Raw genomic sequence first — 23,238 nt, 5'->3', positions numbered from 1 at the left:
CCTTGCAAAAAATCTAGGCCGGGTTTTTCTATTTTTATCATGTTGGTTTAAAGGTTTCTAAATATGAGCCTCGTTTGAGATATTGTTCAATACCATATAAAACTATTGGCAACAACCTAAAGCGAGACTACCCCCCCCCCTTAGTGGGTTGTGAAAGCAGGTTTGTCTCTGTATTTATTATTCAGGACCTGCATACTTACTTTACCATTTGCAGCGTCATAGTTAGTTCCTCTTTCTCTTTGTCGTTTGTGCTTTTGTGCTACTGATGGCAAGTGATCGATTCTAAGCAGTATATTTTGACCAAATGTATTGAAACTGAACATTTACAGTGTACTAGTACATGCACTTTTACAGCGAATTGCTACTAGCCTACTACCATGTACATTGCAAGAGATTGAGAAGACTGATATAATTGAAATAAGATGAATCGTGTACAGCTTGAAACATGATTAACTGTAGAAGCAGGCTGATCAAGTGAAAGATTGTTTAAAATGTTCACATGACTTTTTGATCGCAAGCACAGTTACAGATACAGTTGTAGATCATGGGAAGGAAAACCTGCAGTGCTGGACATCTTTGGCTTTTCACCACTGTGGTGATAGCGACTATTTTACCTGCTTTCAGCAGATTTTTATTTTCAGATCAGCTGTTTAGGTCTAGTATGAATACTCCGTCACCAATATACTCTACTGGACGCACTGATTCTTTCCTACATGGATTGTTGATTATTCTCAGATTCTTTGCTTACAGCTTGGCCTTTGTGTATATCTATGTTGGGTACACATTGCGTGCTGGACTTGTGCGGATGCAGCTTCATATTACACATTCTAGTCAAATTCGGGATGCAGAACAGTTTTAATTATTATATACATGATGGATTTTATGAATTGAATACAAATGGGGCATACCGGTGGATATGTTTAATGTTCCTTTGGGTAGATTTGATACTTGCATTATGGGTGCTTAAAAATTTAGAAACTTATTCATCTTATGCAGTTGGATGGTGTGGACATCTTTTATAAAATTAAGAAGACAAGGACAGTATCAGTTTATTTATCAGTTACTGAAATGTGTGGAATTCCAGAATGTCATTGTTTTTGAATTCCTGTGAATTTATGTGTTATTATTAGTTGCTTTTTAAAGGAACCAGCAGATCTTCCACTGGAAACTGTTCATTTTCTGGATATTTTAGGCTGATGGAAAGAAAATGTCCATTGTAGATCATCACCACTTGATCAAAGATTCAAACTAGCCAATACAACTTATCTGGTCATTACAACAGCAATACAATGTGCATCTTGTTCCTGTATATCAACCCATCATCTTCTGGTCAAGGATATGACATCATCCTTGCAAGCAACAGAGACGAGTTCTTCAACAGACCAACAAAATTGGCTGACTTTTGGGATGATGCGCCAGATTGCATTGGAGGCAAGTTATGTTTCACTCAAGTTTCAGCACAGATCATGTTGATTTGAATTGTCACATATATTTTATCTTAACATTGAAGAGGGTACATTAATGTGGGTTTGTAAGATATATTTATATGAAGGAAAGTTAGAAGCACTCTGGATTTGCCATTGTGACAAAGCAAGTGTATTTAATGACATGATTGCAGAGGATGATTCAGTGAAAGATTTTACTTCAATAAACCAAGCAATAATTGACCAATTCTGTGATTTGAGTTTTCATTACACATTCAAATTATTTTTTGATTTATTTGTATTCCAAATAGTTTCTAAGACCAATTCTAGCCTCCCTCCCCACCTCAATTACAGACATGAAGTACCAATTGTAAATGATTGCTTCATTCCACCAAATGAATCTCTTTCCTAATCTTAAAACATGACACTGGTTTGATGAATTAAAAAAAAAGACAAATGAAAAGATCTACATTAGCTGTGTGTCACAAGAAAAAAGATCATAAAGATGAAAAACAAAAAGGGAATAAAATCCCATTTATTGCAGTTTGATGATTTCCAAAAACACATCCTTGTCATATTTATAAAGATCAAAGAAAATAACAAGGATTTTCACTTCATTTTATTGTCAATAAAAGGGTTCTTGTAATATAATGCCCTTGCCTACCTAGAAATGTCGATTATGAAAAAATCCCCACCACTTTCTGTTTTGAGTGTTGTTTACAAAGCTTTTTATTCAATACAAGTAAAGGAATGAGAGCATGCAACATACATGATTTGCATTGATTTTAAATAGAACAAGTACATTTGATTCCATGTCATTCTGCGGAATATATGTAGATGAAAAGGTCTATGACAATAACATCATGACAATTCTGTTGACGGAAGTTGCTTGGCTTGGCATGAGTATGCTTTCTGTTTTGATTGTTGTTTACAAAGGTATTAATTCAATGCAAGTCCTCATGTAAGGTGAAACAGTAAAGATTCAATTGAGATCAAGTAATATAAATGAATTGGATTGATTTTAAAAAGAACAAGTACATAAAGCATATGACAATAAATGTGAACTCTTGACATATCTGTTGATGGAAATTACAATGTTTTACATGATTGATATGATGCCTCCCCTTCCACCCTCTCTCTGAACATATGTATCCATGCATGCATGTGGGCACACGCACACACAAGATTAGTTACAATTACTTTTTATACAATACTTTTTATTCCACAGTATTTTTATTTTTATTTTAATTTGCTTAATTCCAGGTATTGACTTAATGCCTGGGAGAGGTAGCGGAACATGGCTAGGGCTCTCTAAAGCAGGGAAAATAGGAATTTTACTCAATATATTGCAAAAAGATCTTGATCCACAAGCCAAAGGAAGGGGTAGGATGATTATTGAAGATTTGTAAACCAGTCTGTTTCATGATAAAACGCTTTTATTTCTTTTTACCTAGTGTGGTGGAGTTAATGTACAAATAGGGCATGCATATGGTGCATGTATATTAAAATACATTTTTTTCAAGATGGCTGTGAAATGTATACACATATAGGTAGGCACAGAGATGGAAGTCTACTGTGCTATACTTATTTTTGTGGCTAAGAGCTTGGATGACTTCTCTAATGTAATATAGTGCTTGCATATAACCCTACAAAACGGGTTTTATATTTGTCTGTTTTAAAAGTAATGTCTTTCATATAAATGAAAAAGAAATGATGGTTATATTTAGATCCAGTGTGGTGATGAATAAGACATGAGTGATGGAAATTTAATGACAGAAATGTCATAAATTGCCCATTTCAAGTGTCACTTAGGTAAGATATTGTAACAAAGAATGCATGAGGTGTTGACTTAAAATTACAGCATTGACTAATTAAAGCAATAATAACTCTTCCTTTGAGATTCAAAATTCCGCATGAAATACATTGTAAACAACGCATGGAAATATATTCTATTGTATTTTACCACTAAAACGGCCGTTATTGTAGTAAAACTAAAATCTGTGCTTGTCAATAGGGCTTTCGAAGCTTTCATCAAGGCATTCGTTGCTAATGACGTAATGGTGTCACGCGGATTCTCGCGTTCATTCGAGACCAAAATAACATATGGCGCCAAACGCATTAATGCGGACGCAGACGTAAGTTGCGAGTTTTTGTACAGTGCGTCGGATAACAAAAAGCCCAGAACGGCACACATTGTGGATATTATGTATTTTTAACAAAAAGACGAATATATCTCATGAATCTTATATAGTGTTGTTGTTGTCTGCTTTTCCCGCGGTTTTAAGTAGGTCAACAGTGACTATGCGATGTCAGAGAGAGCTCCGTCAGTTAAAATCTCTTAAGAGATTTTAACAAAAAACCGTACGTTTAGGAAAAAAACCCTGGATTAACTTTGAATGCAGGAATGGGGTCGCTGACCATTGGTAAGTACGGGAAAATTGCCGTTTACTCCAGGAAAATCCAATTTTTGGCCAAAATGAAGAGTTATTATGACTTTAAATAAGTAATTTCAGTATATGTGACACAATTTTAGGTCAGTTTGCAGCTTACTCTTCACGTGAAAAATCCATTTAACCTGATGTTTATTAATGTTAAAAAGAAATTTAAAATTTGGCTTTCCCTAAAAGTTCTTAATGTATTTTAATGTGGTTGTTTTTTAGTTTGGCAGCATAGTTAAAAAGGTTTTATCCTACCTGCTGAAATGCTGGTATCGGTGAATTTGATTTTGTTAGACATCACAGCTGCATGGCATACTCTTATCTTTATATGTGTTTACCTTATGAATGATAACACACTTTTGATTTGATTTGATTATTGAAATTTACTGAATATTTCAGGTTATATTGTAAGAGACTTCATAAAAGGAAATGTGTCCAGTCAGGAGCACCTTGCCATGGTTCAAAAAGACACAAAGATGGTTGCATATAATCAGTTTAATATAATTTTATTGGAAAAGAGGTAATCTATCAATAGAAATATTTGACCTATTGTAACTATGATTTATATATGGATCAGTTGACTTACCAGTTAAATACAAAAAAGAACATGCTTTTACACATGCACAAGCATTCTAAGTTTTTATTCTGAACTAAAATGAAAGTGGCATATGTATCTGACTGCTCAGTAAGCCCTGGCATGTACTAATTTTACAAATCAGTGATGATCTGAATGTTTAAAATCAGCATCTTACTATTTGCACTACATGCAGCTCTAGAGTGAGTGCTCAAGTCAATTATTATTTGAGTGAAAAAAAAAACGGTTTACATAATTAAGATAGAAATGAAAAGACATAGATGATTTTAAAAATATTACACAAGATTTTAGGAATATAGTGTCAAATATGTTATTTTAAATATGATATAGGTGTGTAATTTCATGTGCAATCACTGTAATACATTTTATGAAACTTAGAGACAATGGCAAATGCTGCAAGGTGATGCTCTATGATAATGTCAGAGGATGTCACCCAGAAGAAATTGGACCAGGTAGGTACAAATAGACATTTTTATTTTTATTAGAATCTGGCCCTTCCCACCCCTGCCAGACAACCCAAGTAAACTTAGTAACAAGTGTTATCCTCAACTTATGGTTAAAATATAGCATACTCATTTGTTGCATTCCATTCTAATCTTAGCTTAGGCATTGGGCCGAGTATTAGATTTATTTGATAAAAGATGTTTTACTCTTTTTTGACTTCAGGTTTTCATGCAGCTGGTAACTCAACAATTGATCAACCATGGAAAAAAGTAGAGGCTGGAAAAAAGAAATTCCAAAGCATAGTTTCTGAGAATAATTCTCTGTCACGCAAAGACCAACTAATGAAAGAATTGATGGCCCTTCTGAATGATGAAACCAGGTATATACTAAATATAATATAGTGAGCGAGTTTGCTTCTTCTATTTTGTTCATTGACACTTATGCTTATTCTTCATCTAATATGCCACTGAATGTGCCTTGAAGTTAGATTCAATTTTTACATGCAAAGACAGTCGGGGGTACATTTAAACATGGTCCAATACATTAGCCCACACAATGGAGTGAAAGAGTTGTAACTGGGATGTTTGCCCTTATAAGTACATTTTGCAATGTTTCTCCTTCACGTGCATATGCTATGTTCACATTTGCACTAACTTAGACAAGATTAAGTCTGACATCACCAGCCTCTATCCTGGTTTAGGTCAGAATTGTTGTGAATAAGCATTACATGCTAAAGCAGGCTTACATTCAGGTATAACTCGTTTTGTATTCTACCTTGCCAAAATAATTCTTATATTTTTCTGCTGAAAGTTATTTTTCTCTTATAAATATAATTTTAATTCTTTAAAATCTTGCATGTATTACTCCTTCTTTATAGCAACAGGATAAGTTTTCTATAAAATAGGTTGTTACTTCATTTATAAACGAGTGATGTAAACAATGACATATTTATCCTTTTTTAGAAATTTTCCTGACCCCATCCTAGAAAAACAAGGTGCACATTATAGCACAGAAGTTCTAGAGCAGAGGAGTGCCATATATGTTAAAATCCCCAGCATGGATTATGGAACAAGGTACATTTTTTGTATGTTTTTAAGATTAAAGACATTCAACCAAGGTTGTTTCCCAATGGATACCTTTAAATGGTTTTGATTGGAGAGAGGCTGTAGGAGGTGTGATGGGTTAGTGTTGATGTTTTCAGGAACCAAATAATTCGAAGAAAATGTTTCATCTATTTGAAGATCACGAATCAATTCATTTGTCACGTATATCCCTAAGGTGACATGCCAAATTGTATAGTGGTACACAACATTTTGTAGCATACCATACTATGTATTTTACTATCATACTATTTTAGTTGTATATTTATTTATTTATTTATTTATTGACTTTATTCAACCATTTTGTTCATTTTACCTACGTGAATTGTACTGAATATTTAAAATGGATTTTGGACTGTAGACTATTATTATTCAATATTATTATTGTTTAATAATTCAGGCTCTGGGTTTTAATATACGGGAAGCTGAAAAAAAATTATTTATAGAATAATATGTATTTAATCATTTTTCACTTATTTTTAGAACAAATACCATAATTTTGATTGATGGACAGGGAAACTGCACATACTTGGAAAGAACCTTGAAGGAGCCAGTGAATTTAGAGCAGCCTGACTATGAGGAGAGGAAATATGAGTTTCATCTTAATAAATAATACACATGAAACAGTGCAATGAATCACTGTAACAGTATTACCTTTTTTTTTTGCAGTTCTTTTACATTCCTAATGTTACAGTCTGAGTATGAATTATAAAGGTGTGCAATTGAAATATATTTGTTTTCAAATGTTTAAAGACTTTTTATTGAGTTTTGAGTAAGAGGTGATACCATGTATTTAACACATTTTGCACTGTAGTAAAATTATGACAGAGCTATAGTTCTCGTGTTTACTTGTCTCTCAAATTTATATGAAAGTGTTTGTGAATAAAACAGGAAGTCTGATTTTGGATTTTAAGGTTCAGACAAGATAAGATAAATTGTTATTAAGGCAATAAATATATGAAATATAAAATTATATTGGGAATAGATTGCTTTGTAAAAGCCTCGTATTAAAAAACTGTAAAAGCTGTATGAATAAAAAAGTTTTAAGACTGAATTAAAAAGGGATATGACTGAGGGATAAGAGCTACATAATAATCATTTTCTTTCCTTAAAAACTAAAAGGCCTGGAGTTGCATGGTAAAAAAAAATATATATATATATGTGTGTGTGTGTGTGTGTGTGTGTGTGTGTGATACCCTTTATAGATTCAATGGGAATAAGATCCCAATCATGTTACTTGCCGTCTTAACTAACTTTTCCATTTTTTTTTTGCTCTTCAGTTGCATGCCCATACCATACAATTAACATTAGCTAAAATACTTTCTATAACACACTCTTAAATGGACACATTCCTGTTGAAAGCTTTCAATGTCCTTAAAAAGTACATTTGCTGCCTTTTTTTTTTTTTAACTTTCGTGGTGTTATCGCTCCAGGTAAGTCTATTGTTCAACAGCCAACAGCTGACTTGTTTTACTGCCTCACCATCAATTTCAATAGATCTTTACAGGTTTGATACCTCTTGTAGTCTATAGTTATCTCGTTTTGTTGTTTGTGTCTAACTTGAATTGTTTTTATATATATTAAACGCATTTAGTGTGTGTAAAATCTTTCCTGACAACACAAGTTGTTAATTCGGTTCATTTTCTTCTAGTTAAGACTACTTTCCGCAATCTAAATATCTCTCAGTCAGATATCATTTTGTAACTTGGGTCTTACATTTAACAATAGGGCAGATGAATTATATCTGCAGATGAAATGTTTAATCAGATTGTTTTACTTTTTTCTGGAACAAATACCATAATTTTGATTGATGGACAGGGAAACTGCACATACTTGGAAAGAATTTTGAAAGAGCCAGTGAATTTAGAGCAGCCCAACTTTGAGGAGAGAAAATATGAGTTTCATCACTGATGAGACTTTTCCGACTTTTGTTGGAATTCCGACTCTTTCATTGTCATTTATGTCATTCTTGTGAATTGTTTACCCTGGATCCCTGGCCCACTTTCCTACTTTTTCAGTGAGGACTGATCTCATCCCTGATTTCATCTAAATACACATCATATAAGAGAGTTCACGAGTACCATAGCATTTTTTGTCTGCAGTTCAGGTCCCTTCCCATTCCCAATGTAAGGCCTTATGGTGACTTTTCTGTATCTGAAGCACTATTAATTCCATTGGCTAGGGTCAACTGATGTAAAAGAAACTTACAGGGCCACTCCAGTGGGATTTTAAAGTGTTGAAAATACCTTTAAGATAAACAGAGAGAAAACAATGACCAGCAAAACATTGCGAGGCACCTTGTGAAAAATGCATCCATTAATGTTTTTTGTTTTTTTTTCCTATGCAAATAATTTAAAAAATATATGAAATCCTGATGTTAAGTTTAAACAGCACCTTTATTCCTTTTACAATGTACAATTTCTATGCAGTAAAATTACATTGGAGAAAGAATCTGTCCAGCAGAAATCTTATATACATTCCAAGTTTAAAATCATGATTCTATATATAACCAAACTGGAACTAATTTTATGATGTACCTGTTATATTGTGAATTTAAGTTAAAGGAGTGAATTAAAACAGGTCTTCTGTCAGTTAAATCTGCCTATATTCTGAAGTCTATTGTTACATGTTTGCCACTTCCACTTATTGGTAACTCATTAGGTAGCATGTCCAAGAATCTGTAACTTGATTCCAACTGTTTAAACTTGTCACTCTGACATTATACAAGTTAAGTATCCACTACATTAAATTTGAATACCTAACTCTTTTACAATATGTCAGTATAGTTTCATGCTTTCTGTACTGTATGGGTTTCAATCCACATGCGAAGATTTACTGTAATGCATTGCAGGGCGCCGCCTGTCTACTACTGGTGACTGGGAAGTCTAAGCAAATAGATAGAAAATTATTACATTACATTTCAATATCATACTGTATTCTGTAATATTATGTATTTCAAAGTATTTTCATGATTTTTTCAAAGAAATAAACTTTGTCATATACTGACAGCTGTACACTTAGGGTGATTTTTATTCCATTTCAAATGATGAGGAAAACGTTCTTGTGAGAATTGTTTGTTTTTTTAAAGCTTATTGGGCTCATAATATATCAATTGTCTGACTTGCAACATACCTGTAAATTGTTGCTAGAATGATATCTTCTCTCTAGAACCTGAAAAATATTTTTAAAAAAGATGACCGTTTTGATAAAAGCACCAATAAAAGGCTTATAAAAAGGACATTTTTGTATCAGAGAGATTCATGAGGGGGACTCAGGTGTGCCCCAGTGCTGCCATCTGGTGACTTGTATTGCTATGACCAGGAACAAGTATCTAGAAAAATTTTCAATATTCTGGCTGGAGAATTTAAAGATTTGACCAGTACTTAAGAAATCTGAAATTGCAGTACAAAGAGAAGAAAAAATGTGCATCCTCGTTACCTTTTTGACAAGTTATGCCTTGGGATCAACAAGTTTCTTGGAAGCTAATAGATGCTACTGTTTATTGCATTGAAAGGATGGTACATTTGCAACATTAACTTGCAGTATGCTATGATGAATTCCGTATTAGAAATCCCCTTCCCACCATCACTTATTCAGTAAAAATCTCACTGGAAGTTAGTCTTGCCTATTTCTGTAATTTCTCAGTCCAACACACTCAAGGTAATATGCATGAAAACACCATCCAATGCATGATGACTGCCAATCACTTTCCATTCCCAATCCCTCTTGGCATATATTCTGCACTTACTATTTAGCTATCTTTTCTGTACATTACAAACATTTACAGCCTTCTTTCTTTGTTAAAAGCCATGTGCCATGTATAAGTACCAATTAAATGCAAACTCATCATGGTGGATAAATACCAGACTTGAACAACAAGTGAATATGTGAACACATACGCAGGACAAGATGGCAGTTTTTCTTCTGGGAATAATTGACAAAAGTACAAACAATTGGTTAGCTGCTGACATCACTGAAGCACTCTGGCAGAGGCACATACAAAATGTGCAACATGAACCAAAGGAAGAAGGTGCTAGCTATAACCCTGATTTTCAAGGCACATTTTCACTGATTGAAAAAGTCTAGTTGGGAAACACCTTAAAAATTATTAACCGTATTTTAACACTGTCTTTTGTAAAACAAAGTTAGTATATTTATAGCTTATAACAATATATTTTTCTTTATTGCCACATACCTTGTCAAAAAATCTGCTAAGCCTGACTGCATTGCTTGATCCTGGTGCCAGATATTTTACTTGATTGCATGCCTGTGTTCAAAGAGAAAATAACTTGTGAAATACCCCAATCATATATATATGTTTGTAACATAAAATTGCACATTCAACTCAACTATGCATACTCCGGTTTTTTTTTTAATATTAAAAAAAGTCATAATAATGCTTAACAATTTAAAAATCTTAAAAAAATTCCAGTTTATTATTCGGCTATTGAAAAAATATATAAAAATAAAAAACCTAACCAGAGGATTGAATTCAAAATTACTTTACAAATTCCAAAATTCAAACAAAATTGCTCTTTTGTATATCATATTTCTCAACACCACAGAAAAATGATTCTCCAGTTAGAAAAAGAAATCCTTTTTTGAGAAACTAAAAACAAAGACTAGCAAAAATAAAATATTGAGAAAATGTGTTGTATTAAATTTGTGAGTAAAAACCCATGATGTTATGACAAGGGTAGAGACTTACAAGATTTATTTCATCTGCACAACATTCCTCTGCTATTGATGACATTCTTGATAAAAGTGTTTCCTTCTTCACAGTCTCTGCCAGGTCAGCCTTTGTACCAATCACTAATATTGGAATCTGATTTCCTGCAAACTGCTCTGGATCGTAGTCATCATAGTAACTGGAACAGAATTTTTCACATAATTAGAATAGTTGTGCATATGCCTTACACTATTGAATATCATTAATCTAACCAAAGATATATATATATATATATATATATGATTAAGTAACTCACCCATTTTCTATGCCCTTTCCTTCTTTATTTAAGATTTCCGCCAGCCACTTTCTGAGATTCTGGTGTGATTTTCTATTTGATAAATCATGGACTAAAATGATACCTGGATGGGAAAGGAAAGTTTGTAAAGCAGTAATAAGTTTTATCTTTTACAAGACCAAAAAAAAAAAAGGCATGTAAAATCTCAATATGAAGCAGAGAATACATACAAATACTGATTTGGTAAAAATAAAAATAAAATCTGTTCTTGTTGTCTAATTAATGATATATTTTGTGTCACCCTTTTACCCACCATTAACAGGGCTATAAAATATGGATCTGCTATTCTTATGACTTGAAGATCCTCCTATGTCCCACAGCTCTATAAAATATGTCTTTTCTGCTGGTGTCCCTGCTTTGTAATCATGCAACTGAAACATAAAATGGGACATTTCTGAGAAACAATTTATTATTTTTCTTTAAACATGAAATGTGAGCAAGAGAAGGCATGCTGTAATACATGTGTTTGAAATATGACACAAATGAAAAACTAATTAAATGAAATAAAATTATAACTAACAGTATCACGGAAATGCAGATTTTTTTCACCTGGCTTCATAAAACAAAGGTGATGTTGTTAGGTGATTCATTTTCTTTGTGAAATGGGAGTTACTTACCTTGGTTAAAATAGTTTATTTGGGATACACCTAAAATGTGCAGTACACTGCAACACAGCATAATATACTAAAGAAAATGACTATAGACATGAGTTAACACAGGAAACAGGCATTCCCACAAAAATAAGGTTATATAAAGGCAAAATTTTCTACTAGGTTATTAATATCATTGATCCAACTTGACAAATTGGTATGCTTTGTTTAGAAGTGTCTCTTCTTGGCAACATGGCAGAGGTCCCAATGATAAAAAAAAATTGTACCAAATTAAAAAGTTGTATTAAAGACACAAATTACCTATTTATATATTTCACTTTTATATCGACCAATTTTCTTTAGACAGAGCATTCCCTGTGTTTACTTTCATCCAGCCTCTATTGTCTATAGTGTACTTTGCTGTGTTGTACTATTTGGGCATTTTAGGTTGGCCAGTTTATTTGTAGTATTTAGATTTAAATTTTGATTAACAATATTATGTTTTCATATTACAACATACATTATTGTGATGTTTAAAGCAATATTATGGTGTCATTTCAAGTCACTGTAGTCATTCCTTGTCATTTCGGTGTTTAGTGAGACCAGTTATATTCTTTTTGCATATTTCTTACCTTGACATCTACAGAACATCCTATGGTCCAACTCGGGTTTAACATTGGCTCATTGTGACATATCATATGTACAAGGGATGTCTTACCAACTCCTACAATAAAAATAATCTTATTTCTATCATTTCCATTCTAATGGCATGTTGGCCGCCGACTTGCACCCTGAGCTTCAGAGCTAACTTGACACTAACCTTTTCACTGTAGCCTATCTCCATCGTGTCAAGTAACCTCTGACCAGATTCGAGTGAGCCCGCCGCCCACCAATCAAATTTAAAGCCCGCACTCAATGACTCATTGAACGATCTAGCCAATGAACGCGAACGAGTCAAAGCGCGCTTTGTTCAAATCCGGACCAATCAGAGATAAGGCTCAATATCAGGGACTTGCCGTAACGGGGGCGTCTCGATAGTCCAAAGGTTCATTGGTCCGAAGGTTCATTGGTCCGAAAAGTGGTAACATTTTCATCGATTTTTTCATCAAGGGTTCATTGGTCCGAATGTTCTATAGTGAACATTCCGACCAATGAACCTTCGGACTATTGAACCTTCGGACTATCGCTACGGCCCCGCCGTAACCTGTGGGCAGCACGCAAAATACATCATCCCTCAGTAGATAATGATGCAGGGCATCATACTGCTCTGGTTTCAATTCCGATATACTCCATGCTTTCTTTGTGTACGGTTATGCACTCGGAACTACTCAGATGTCTCCGCACTCGACAATAACTATGTTGTTAGTATGGAGCTTGCAGAATCAGCCGAGGATTGCCGATTGACGATCAACCAATCAGCGTTTTCACCAAACTTTGGTGAAAATTTTTGAAACATGGATTCGATTGGCTTATATAAAATAGGTCAAACTATTTTCGTCAGAGGTTACTTGACACGATGGAGATAGGCTACAGTGAAAAGGTTAGTGTCAAGTTAGCTCTGAAGCTCAGGGTGCCGTCTTGGTACGTACTGCAGACAGAATTTCAGTGACAGAAATGAATCTCTCCCCCGAAATTGTAATCACTGATAGTTTCATATCATCACATTTTCTTAACTCATATTACCCTTTCAAAGAGAAGAATGGTGTGCAAGTATATGGTAAATTTCAGAGAAAGCAAACCACGTTTCATAATGGTTACAACTGACCTGAATCTCCTACAACCAAAATTCGCACTTTGTCCGTGGCAGCCATAATGGAAACCAACTGTTCACTGATTGGAATAAACACTTTTTTCAACGTTGATCTTTGAATAAAATTTAGGATTTATTGTATACGCATAAAGTGTAAAAACTAAAGCAAGAACAAAGTGTCTACTCTGTAATTTTCCAGTCATATGATGATATGAGTAATTTTTTGAAAGTGATTTTGCAATGATATTTTAAGATATTTATTTAAAAATAAGCCTTTCTTGGGTGACTGACATCGGAAGCGTATTATTTTCTTACTTTCGTTAAAAAAAAGCGAGGTGAGGTTTGGCTTTGCTTTTGATTATGATTATGATTAGATGTTGTAGACGACCGAAACCCTAAACTGGTAAGATGCTGTCATATGACTGTAGTAATTACTGAGATGCCCGTCAAGTGAAGTGTTTTCTTTAATGTAAAATGTGCGACGATCCGTGTCGTTGTGTTTTTATTATGAGGTTATTGTTGTAACTTCTCTACCCGTTGAAATAATTCTCGATTTGATGGAAATGTAATGCATTTACTAGATGTATGTCAAAATTGAATTCTAACATCTGAAATTAAACGCAGTGATATACAAAAAGCTTTTTCATTTTATATGTAATCAAATAAAGTTATAATGAAAATTAAATCATTAGATACATTGAAACATTATGTTCATTGGCTTTTAAAAATGTAATTTACATTTAAAATGAAAAAAAAAAAATTAAGAGCTTTGCAATGTAAGTTACAATGTAAAAATATTTATTTTCAATTTAATTGTTTGGGGCGGGGGGGGGGGGGTATATTTGCAGTCAATTTTGTAGATAGTCTCACTCTCATGTGAGTAGAGTAGCAACTAAACAGTTATCTCCATTCCACATCAGCTATTAAAATGACTGCCTTTTTGCTGTATTTTCCATTTTGCCATTTAAATCTAAATTGGACTGTCCCAGAGTGTTGGTGCTAATTTATCTTAAGGATACTCTATGTGGGGTTTACCTGCCAAAGTGAATTTGTCTGGAAAAAAGCCATTTTCTGTTACCAACGTATCATTACTCGACCCATCCCTGCTCTTGGATTAGATGTTTAATTCCATTCTCAATTTAATAATTTTCCAGTCATTTGGTCATTAAGAATGCCATGTCTTCCTATAAATATCAGAAGGTACTATCAATGCCAGATACTTTTATGTAAGGAATTTTATATTTTTTAATGTCTGAATTAGTAGTTTTGCAGGATATGTAGATAAAGAAAATATGACGTACTTTGGGACATTTTTAAATGTGTGACATACTAAGACAAGTATTCTTAACTTGTTAGCTAGCAGTATAAGGTCATCTTGATGCAAGTAAAAGAAACATGAACTTGTGGGCAATTATTGTTTTTGCACAGAATGACTGCAAAATGGTTAAGTACATCAGATCTGTGTCATTATTTAAAGGGATAATAACTCTTCGTTTTGACCAAAAAATGAATTTTCCTGGAGTAAACAACAATTTTCCCATACTTACCAATGGTTAATGAATCCATTTTTACTTTCAAAGTTAGTCCCTGTTTTTTTTCTTAAAAGTTTGGTTTTTTGTTAAAATCTCTTAAGAGATTTTAACGGAGTATAACCATCAATGGAGGTCACGTGATCTGAAGACAAGCTCAAATATCAGAATAATAGCTATAACTGCCATTTTTGTGGTAAAACAGAATATATTATATTTCTATGAGTTATTCACAATGTTTTTATTGTGGAATATAGATCTCATACAAAGAGTTATTATCCCTTTACAAAGTCAAATTTTTGTCACTAAAACCAACCAAATGCCAGCATATAGTTTCAAGTAGTATAACTAAGAGAATTACCAAAAGGCGTTGTTTAATTTTACCCGAAAATGATGTTTGGAGGTTTTTTTTTCTGCTGGCATTCTAAGCTGTATGTCAATGGGGCAGAAAAGTAGGTCATGAAAGTAGGTTAAATTTATTACCAAAAATTTAAAGAAAGGAGCAGTCTAAAGGTCTAAAGATCGAGTGATCTATTCAGTTTATCCCTTGGCATGTCAAATTTATTTGAGTCATATTAGAAACTAGTAGAAGTGGTTTACATGTGTTACTGGGAATCCACGCTCCACCGATGCTCGGTTTGTATGTACCTTTAAGGCAGATACGAGTAGAATTCTTCCAAGGGCAGTTACCTATAAGATTTATTGGTATGGATGCCTTGTGATGAATCAGTAATTCTAATACTGTACTTCACATTTGAATACATCATAATAATAATTAAAATTGTTAAAATTAATAATGATAAAGTTGTTCATTTTCTATTTTTGCAGTGGTTATCAGGATGTCTACAGCAGTAGCAGCCAGTGAACCAGATGTGCTTACAGAGGTTCCAGAAGCACTGAAAACTTTGGCAAGATATGTAGCCAGGGGTTTCTATGGAATAGAGTATGCCTTAGTAATTGACATGTTAGTACGAAACCCATGTATGAAAGAAGAAGACATGGCAGAACTTCTAAAATATGATCGCAAGCAACTTAGAACCATCATGAACACTTTGAAAAGTGACAGATTTATAAAAGTCAGAATGCGTGTAGAGACAGATTCTGAAGGGAAAACCACACGGCATAATTACTATTTCATTAATTATCAAGTTTTTGTGAATGTAGTCAAATACAAGCTAGATCACATGAGGAGGAAAATTGAGACACAAGAAAGGGACTCAACCAGCAGATCCTCTTTTATTTGCCCAGAATGCCATAAAAGTTACACAGACCTAGAAGCCAAGGAATTGTTAGACATGGCCACATTCACATTCAGGTGTACATACTGTAGAACAGAGGTGGTGGAGGATGAGAGTGCAGTGCCAGTTCAGGATGCCAGGGCAGTGCTGGCCAGATTTAATGAACAAATGGAGAGATTATACAAATTGCTCCGCGAGGTGGAAGATGTGAAACTCTCACAAGATATCCTTGAACCAGAACCCACAGATATTCGGACAATTACAGGGTGTGTAGAATTGAGTAGAATGAGCAGAGGAATGTTAAGATAATTTTACAATGCTTCTTTTAAAACTATTTCAGAATATTTTAATCTTTTAATGGAAGACACTCTCTGACATCCCTTGTAAGATGATATAAATATACTGTTGGACTAAAAGAATCACAGGAAGATAAGAATAATCAGCAACTGGTTAAAGACAAAGAACTTAGTGATGGTATATTTTGCCTGTTTATCTGATAGAGAGAGCACTTATAGTATTTTTATAGGCCTAACTGTGCTTTACTAGAACTGCTGATAACTTTCTATGTCTTAATTCAGGCGGGCTCATGGAAGTTCCCACCCCAAGAATCCAGCAGCAGGGGACAAGACGGTGTGGAGTGGAGAACTCACTAAGAACAGGGCTTATGGTTTTGCTGAAAATACAGTCACTATCAGCATGGGTGAAGAAGACCACCAGACAGGATCTGAGACAAAACCAGTAAAGGAACGTCCTATTTGGATGGTGGAAAGCACTGTGGATGGAGCTGTGGCAGAAACAACACCCCAGGTAAATTCTTTTTGTAAATGTTTTGAAAAACATGTTGGCCAAATGCAGGGATTTTATTCAGAGGGTCTTTGGGGTTGTTAAATAACTTGGAATTTTCTTAAAATTGAAACGTTTGAATGATAAAAACTGATTTTTAGCTGTTGATGAAAGAATTTAATATTATAACTTTATTGTCCTAATTATGTCTAAATTGTGTGCTCTTCCTTTTCAATTTGAACTAATTTTAAAGTACATAATATATTTCATACATATTGCTTTCCAGGAAATTAAACCAGGTCTGTCAACACAAGAACCTTCCACTGTCCGTGCACAGGACAGTGAGGACATCATGCGCACACTTCTGGTACATGAGAAGAAGACTGCTGCTGTGGGCCTGCCAGGCTTACCTGGGGGCAGTGATGATGAAAGCTCATCTAGTGACTCTGGAGATGAGGCATCAAAGCCAGCTGCAGCCATCCTGGGAGGCAGTGCTGAAGGTGAGGGGAGTTTAGTTACATTGTCAGCAACAATATTATCATATACCATATTTAAGGTGCTGTCTTTTATTTCATTGTGGGTTATCACATTTTTCAAAGCTTACCACGTTTATTGTTCTGTTCATTTTGCTTTTAAAAAAGTCTTTTTAAATTCAAATCAGATCCTCTCCTGTCATTATAACTTTAAAAATATAACTGACGGTGACCAGCCAATCTACACAACATGTAAGGGTGCTTTCCCAGAGATTTAGATCGACCTAAAGATTATGTTTTAGATCGACCTAACGCCCTGGGGGTTCACGCTAAATTGCAGTCAGCCGAGCGGGCACCATAGTTAATTACCCCCTTACAGCTTTTAGTAGGCGGGACAGATGCTTAAGCCGGCCAAGCTGACAGTAATCTAGTGAGACTCCCTACAGGGATAGATCGATCTAAAAATCTATGGAAATGGGGTGTAACAGTCAGATGATGGCTGTCATCAATTAAAGCTAAAAGGATTGTTATCTAAGTACACAAATTCTTTCTTTTAAAATGTGATATGTTATTAAATACTTGAAAATGACAATCTATGCCAAATACTCTCCAACTTACAGGCCATCTGGACCACCAGGGTCTGAGAATCTACTGGCCCAAACCAAATACCCCCCTCCCCCCCCCCCAAAAAAAAAAAAAAAAAAAAAAAAAAAAAAAAAAAAAAAAAAAAAAAAACCTTAGGTAACACATTGCGTTAGACAGGCTTGTTATTGCAAATAAGAAATAAAACATAGGGTTTTCATAGAGGTATTAAAAAAAGTGTTCAACATTTAGTCTGGACATTTATAAAATGAATTGGAAAAAATCCACTGAAAGAAGAGTTGAAATTATTCAAATTGGTCAAAAGTGGGAAAATAATCCTTTGCTCAATGTGAAATATTTGAGTTTACAACTGTTACATACTTACATCCATCATTTGGCTTTCTTTCGGTCCTCATTATCAAGACTAGATGACTTGCCAGAGTTATTGATCAAACTTAACAATACAAATTTAAATATCCTAAATGAATAACATAGGACAAAAAAGATATTGTTTTGTAGTTAACAAGTGTGGCATGAGTAAAGAGCGATCCCCCCCCCCCCAAGATAATTTTATTTGCTGTGATGCAATATCATATATACTTCTAAACTGAATTGTAAATCATTTGAAGCTGCAATTACAGTAAACTGGAAAATCCCATTTAACAAGTGATCTTAACATCAAGCATGAGCGTTTTTTATCAGGATTAAAGAAAGTACAATATCCACAGTGGAATAAAGGGCAGTGCGTTTTTCATGAAATGATTGTTAATAGTTTGCTAAGATTGGCTCATATCTGTTGAGATTCAGGAACTTGTTTAGTTGCATATATGTGTTGCGTTGGAATACTGTTTTTGCAAAAATGTTAGAGGGGCACCAGATTTACAGGGCTACAGCTTTTATTTTTAAAGAGAATAGAAAAAGACTAAGACCCAGACAGAAATCTTGTGTGTGTGTGTGTGTGTGTGTGAAGAAGGGGAGTGGTTAGAGGGGGCAGAAGCAAGTCCTTTGATGGTCTTTATATTTTACACCCAGTGAAACAAAAATAATTTTTTACCCTTTCCAAAGTTCCTTTACAATTTCCCCTAAGATGTATGATTTATGAACTGATAAGTATGTTACATTTTTTACATCCTTTTGAGAGAGACATGAAGTCTAGACATGGAATAGTGCATGTTAATGTTTCATATTTCAGTATCTTGTTTTTCTTGTTATTCACATTTTTTGTAACCAGAAGTCAGGCAGATGGACTACTGTTTCCTCATTGTGATGCACAGATATATTCCATTCAATTTCTGCATTGTTTGACAAGGTTGTTCAGTATATTCACCGCACATCACTGTCACGTTTATGAACTTTTTTCACAAGCATTAAAATTTCTCTTCAGTGTTATGGAGACATTAATTTTGTACAATGCGATTTTCATAAAAAAAAGTGGGAGTGATATGTGAAATATATTTGGTTACTTCAGCAAAGTAAAAAGTAATATTTTTGCACTTAACACCATCTTTTGGTAATGTTATGTTCCATAAATACAAGAAAACACACCAAAATTATGCATACAAATAATTTTAGAGCTGGAAATAACTACAGCAGATGTTGTTACATGCAAAAAGTATGCTAAGCATAACCCCACCTAACAATAATTGCCCCTTATTGAGACTTATGAGGGTGTAACTGTTTACTTACCCCTTTCCATTTGAAAGCATTTTGTTGAAAAGAATTTTGATGAAGATAAACATGTAGATAAGAATAGATAATAGCTGTCTATGTATCAGCTGGTCCCGCCCTTGGTGACTTGGGCAATTTTATTACAACTATGATCCAAAAACAAATTTATCTAGAGGGTCCTAGATTAGAATGATCAATGCAAATAACCTGAAATTATGAAAAAGAAAAAAAAACATTAGTTTTCCTGCATTGGGGGGGGTGGGGGGGGGGGCTAATTTTGCAGATATGTGGTATTCTGATAACTTTATTAATTGATAAATACTTTAACAGAAACCCAGTTTTTACCATGTAAAGTATTAATACCAGGTATCTTTTGTAAACCAGTGAAACTGTCACCCTGGTGCACATCTTGTCCCATCATCTGTGGTCACGTATGTTAATAGGGGATCTTGTCATGTGGTCTTAACACTTGATAAAGGTGACGTGAGGGGTGCTCTTGTGGCTTAGATGAACGCGATGAAAGGTGTGATGGTGTCATTGATAACAGGATGTTTAGACTTCATGTCTGTGAGGTTACTGATAAATGAGATTGGAAATTACTGTTATTCCGGCTGTTATTTTGCAAAATGTTACAATGCATAAAATATTTTTGTAAATTTAGTAGATGTCGCATTCCACTGTGATGAGTAAACTTTGGATTTTATTCCAGGGTAGTATTCTAGGGTAGAAAAAAAACTTATTTTCTTGATCTTTCTTAGTACATTGAAAGTCCACCCCAGCCCAAGATTGTTTTTGAATAATTTCAAAAAATCTATTTGATCTTTCAATATAATTGTTCATACAAAACTCTGAAGTGAGAAAGAAAATAATTTGGTTTATAAATGATGAAGACATTACATCTATTTGTTTGCATTTCTTACCTCTTAAATTTTCATTAATTTATTTTTAGTCAATTCCAAAGAATAGAAATAAATGAAAAGATATAATGTTTGATTTATATACCATATATTTTCTATTTCTTAGCTGTTGATGAAATGGAAAGTGATGAGGATGATGAGGCTGAGCCTATGGTGACAATAGGTGACAAAAAGATCCCATTCCATGAGGTAACAGATGATATGGTACACCAGATGACACCCTCTGAAAAAGAAACCTTCATCAAAATGGGACAAGACATGTATGCTGATATGTATGAGTGATAATTGGAATTTTTCAGACAAAAACAGAAATCAGAATGAGATGACGAAACAGTCAGCATAAAAGATAAACTGTGACAAAAAGTCATGACATTAAGGCTAGATGAGTTTTTAAGATGTACTTATGAATGCATGTCAAGCTTCACAGGTTCAGGTTCTGTTACGGATTCTAGTACAAGAAGATTTTGGGAGTGCAGTTCATGTCATCAAGAGCTCTTGCCTTCACATTTGAGAAAACAACAACTGGGCAGAAGAAACACAGCTCAGAAAAACTGGTCGTTAAATCTTTTGAATATCTTAAAATGTCTGCAGAAGAAGGTTGTCTACATTTCCATAAGGTAATACTACTGTTAAAAGATTATGTGTGGCTTTTCTGATCTCAAGTGTTTAAGGAATTAAATAGTTGTAGACTGGCCCATACAAAATTTGACAGGGCTGTAACAATTTACTTTGAAAGTCTTGTGCGAAGTCGTCTCTAGATTTGTCATCCAAATGTTAATCTCTTCTCAAATGGTCATTGCCACTGTTAGACAATGAGAATAGTATATTATATGCTGATGCCATCTCTCTCAGATACATAAAGCTTACACTTTACTTCAATTTTTGCCTTTAATAATAAAACTAGTAGTGTTCACTAAGGTTCACATAGTTTCAGAAATACTGGTCCGTGAATCAAATATGGCCGACCCACTTGAATGCTTGTTGCGTAATCCTAGCAGGGAATCTATTCATTGTCCATTAGTGGGTTAGATGGCAAGCTTTTAAGTGGGTCACCATATTTGATCTATGGAGTAGTTAAGCCACTATTGTTAATGCGGCCTTACAGTTGATCAGACACCTTAACAAAAGAATTACTCTAGGTTAATAAGTTGACCAACATCAGCCACAGTGTTATCAAGTGTGCCTGTGTTTTTAAGTGGCTTCTTATTAGTCATTTTTGAGCTGTTTCTGCTTGTGTTTGCTCACTGTGACATAAGTTGTAAGGGGGCATAAACCTGCAAGATACAAGTTTTCATCCAGTCAGGGGGCAACACCCTAAGTGGGGGCAAATGTTTATATGTGGTGATAACTTATGAATCTGAATTATTATTTCCCTGCACTTGTTTTCATATTATATAATAAGTGGTTTCTATATATATATCTTTTTCCTTTGAAAAATTGATTGCATAGCAATTAAAAGTTGACAAGTTTCCTAGAATGCAGTTTTTTTATTGATTAATTCAATGTAGTTCACTTACAAAATTATATTATTTTGTTTTCAGATATCGTAAATAGAACCCAAAAATGTTGCTTTTCTACACCACTTATTATATGACTCATTTAAGATAGATCACCCATAGTTAAGACATGAAATAACTGATGCACCTTGAAATATCTGAATTTGCAGTTACTTGTTATTAATGTATATGTCAAAGTAATTTGACATGTTCGCATAGTTTAATTTATTAGTATTTGAGTTTTTTTTACAGAATTGGCTATATGTATTTATATAACCGAACTTTGTACTTCCCTTTGCAGGTGTAAAATCATTTTAGTTACAACATATATTTCACTGCTTCCTCTACATATTTAAAAAGTTTCCTTCAGACTGAGTATACAACTTCTAAAAACCTACGATATTGCATAGAATAGAAATAAGGTATTGTTGGTATTGCTGTTCATATGCATCAGACAAAATACACATCATGTTAATTATTGTCTCATGCTTGACTATGATACTTAATGCAACAGTTTGAAATATGATCAGCTTTGCTTTTGTCTACTAAATTTTTTTGATATTAAAGCACTGCAAATTTTATCAATTTATGATTTGAGGATGTCAACTCTAGTGACATATCTAACTCTCCAGGGGACTGTATCACCATACCACATGAATAAAGATGAATACACTAGATGAATACACCCTACGCTGAGGCCATTTTTCTTCTTTCTGGTTGAAAGAAAACCCTGGGTTGTCTGCCTGATGAAATTGAAAAAACTGCTGGAATTTGACAGCAATCAGTTCTTGAAAACAATGGGCTGACCTGTTGAAGGGACACCTAACACAATATACGAAGAACTCATTTGCGCACATATTGATCTGGTGTCAAACTTCATATGTCAAAAAATGTCAGTTTTTATTTTAGAAATTCAAACTCTAAATTAATTTAAATTGGAAGCTGACCACTGCAGCCTGTTGCCTTGATGAACTGAATGTATTTTACTGAGAGCAATATATTGCTAATCATAAATTCAGTTTAATGGTCATTAAGACCATAGCTGATGCTCCCTCAAGGGTATGACTCTTTGGGACTGAGTCAAAAAACAAATGTGTAGGGCTGTAAATTATGCAAAAATGATTTTGCCTAAGGATGCAAGCTATTAATAACATTCATGTTCATGCAGAATTCACACACATGATTTG

At 34.0% G+C, this 23,238-nt stretch overlaps 3 protein-coding genes across 6 annotated transcripts; 2 read left to right on the top strand and 1 right to left on the bottom strand.

Annotated features, from left to right (window-relative positions):
* The first annotated feature begins 32 nt into the window (after nt 1-32).
* On the top strand, nt 33-9,015 carry LOC106176778 (transport and Golgi organization 2 homolog). 3 transcript variants are annotated; one of them, XM_013559303.2, is made up of 8 exons: nt 33-160; nt 1,193-1,431; nt 2,688-2,807; nt 4,262-4,382; nt 4,836-4,909; nt 5,124-5,280; nt 5,864-5,974; nt 6,485-9,015. In XM_013559303.2, exons 2-8 carry the CDS (start codon nt 1,290-1,292, stop codon nt 6,612-6,614), a joined length of 855 nt encoding a protein of 284 aa, XP_013414757.2. In that variant the 5' UTR covers nt 33-160; nt 1,193-1,289; the 3' UTR covers nt 6,615-9,015. The 3 variants fall into 3 exon arrangements, with proteins under 3 accessions (XP_013414757.2, XP_013414756.2, XP_086858848.1); XM_013559302.2 differs by lacking the exon at nt 33-160 and having other exon boundaries at nt 167-1,431; XM_087002722.1 differs by lacking the exons at nt 33-160; nt 1,193-1,431 and adding an exon at nt 2,211-2,327.
* Nucleotides 8,379-13,526, bottom strand: LOC106176779 (rab-like protein 3). Its single transcript, XM_013559304.2, has 8 exons — nt 13,381-13,526; nt 12,248-12,339; nt 11,279-11,396; nt 10,987-11,089; nt 10,710-10,869; nt 10,197-10,268; nt 9,134-9,172; nt 8,379-8,886 (listed from the first exon to the last, which is right to left on the bottom strand). Exons 1-8 carry the CDS (start codon nt 13,424-13,426, stop codon nt 8,815-8,817), a joined length of 702 nt encoding a protein of 233 aa, XP_013414758.1. The 5' UTR covers nt 13,427-13,526; the 3' UTR covers nt 8,379-8,814.
* Nucleotides 13,527-13,603: 77 nt separating this feature from the next.
* On the top strand, nt 13,604-22,741 carry LOC106176777 (general transcription factor IIE subunit 1). Of its 2 annotated transcripts, none has more exons than XM_013559300.2 (5): nt 13,604-13,700; nt 15,723-16,398; nt 16,711-16,939; nt 17,202-17,415; nt 20,662-22,741. In XM_013559300.2, the coding sequence occupies exons 2-5, from the start codon at nt 15,734-15,736 to the stop codon at nt 20,835-20,837; spliced, it is 1,284 nt and encodes a 427-aa protein (XP_013414754.1). In that variant the 5' UTR covers nt 13,604-13,700; nt 15,723-15,733; the 3' UTR covers nt 20,838-22,741. The 2 variants fall into 2 exon arrangements, with proteins under 2 accessions (XP_013414754.1, XP_013414753.1); XM_013559299.2 differs by having other exon boundaries at nt 13,675-13,768.
* The last annotated feature ends 497 nt before the right edge of the window (nt 22,742-23,238 follow it).

Source organism: Lingula anatina, chromosome 1 (genome assembly GCF_051362555.1).
Source record: "Lingula anatina isolate TDL-2025a chromosome 1, LinAna3.0, whole genome shotgun sequence".
In the NCBI taxonomy this organism is placed as follows: domain Eukaryota; kingdom Metazoa; phylum Brachiopoda; class Lingulata; order Lingulida; family Lingulidae; genus Lingula; species Lingula anatina.
Note: the sequence above shows the minus strand (reverse complement) of the source record. Positions and strands in the feature narration are given on the sequence as shown.

Bases quoted from the DNA above. Each gene is read 5' to 3' on its own strand.
- LOC106176778 (XM_013559303.2), top strand. From the start codon at position 1,290: ATGTGCATCTTGTTCCTGTATATCAACCCATCATCTTCTGGTCAAGGA. The intron at 1,432-2,687 runs GCAAGTTATGTT...GCTTAATTCCAG, and splicing joins TGCGCCAGATTGCATTGGAG to GTATTGACTTAATGCCTGGG. The intron at 2,808-4,261 runs GTAGGATGATTA...TGAATATTTCAG, and splicing joins TCCACAAGCCAAAGGAAGGG to GTTATATTGTAAGAGACTTC.
- LOC106176779 (XM_013559304.2), bottom strand. From the start codon at position 13,426: ATGGCTGCCACGGACAAAGTGCGAATTTTGGTTGTAGGAGATTCAG. The intron at 11,397-12,247 runs GTAAGAAATATG...TTTATGTTTCAG, and splicing joins GATGTTCTGTAGATGTCAAG to TTGCATGATTACAAAGCAGG. The intron at 11,090-11,278 runs GTGGGTAAAAGG...TTTCCCATCCAG, and splicing joins ATTTTATAGCCCTGTTAATG to GTATCATTTTAGTCCATGAT.
- LOC106176777 (XM_013559300.2), top strand. From the start codon at position 15,734: ATGTCTACAGCAGTAGCAGCCAGTGAACCAGATGTGCTTACAGAGGTT. The intron at 16,399-16,710 runs GTGTGTAGAATT...GTCTTAATTCAG, and splicing joins GATATTCGGACAATTACAGG to GCGGGCTCATGGAAGTTCCC. The intron at 17,416-20,661 runs GTGAGGGGAGTT...TCTATTTCTTAG, and splicing joins CCTGGGAGGCAGTGCTGAAG to CTGTTGATGAAATGGAAAGT.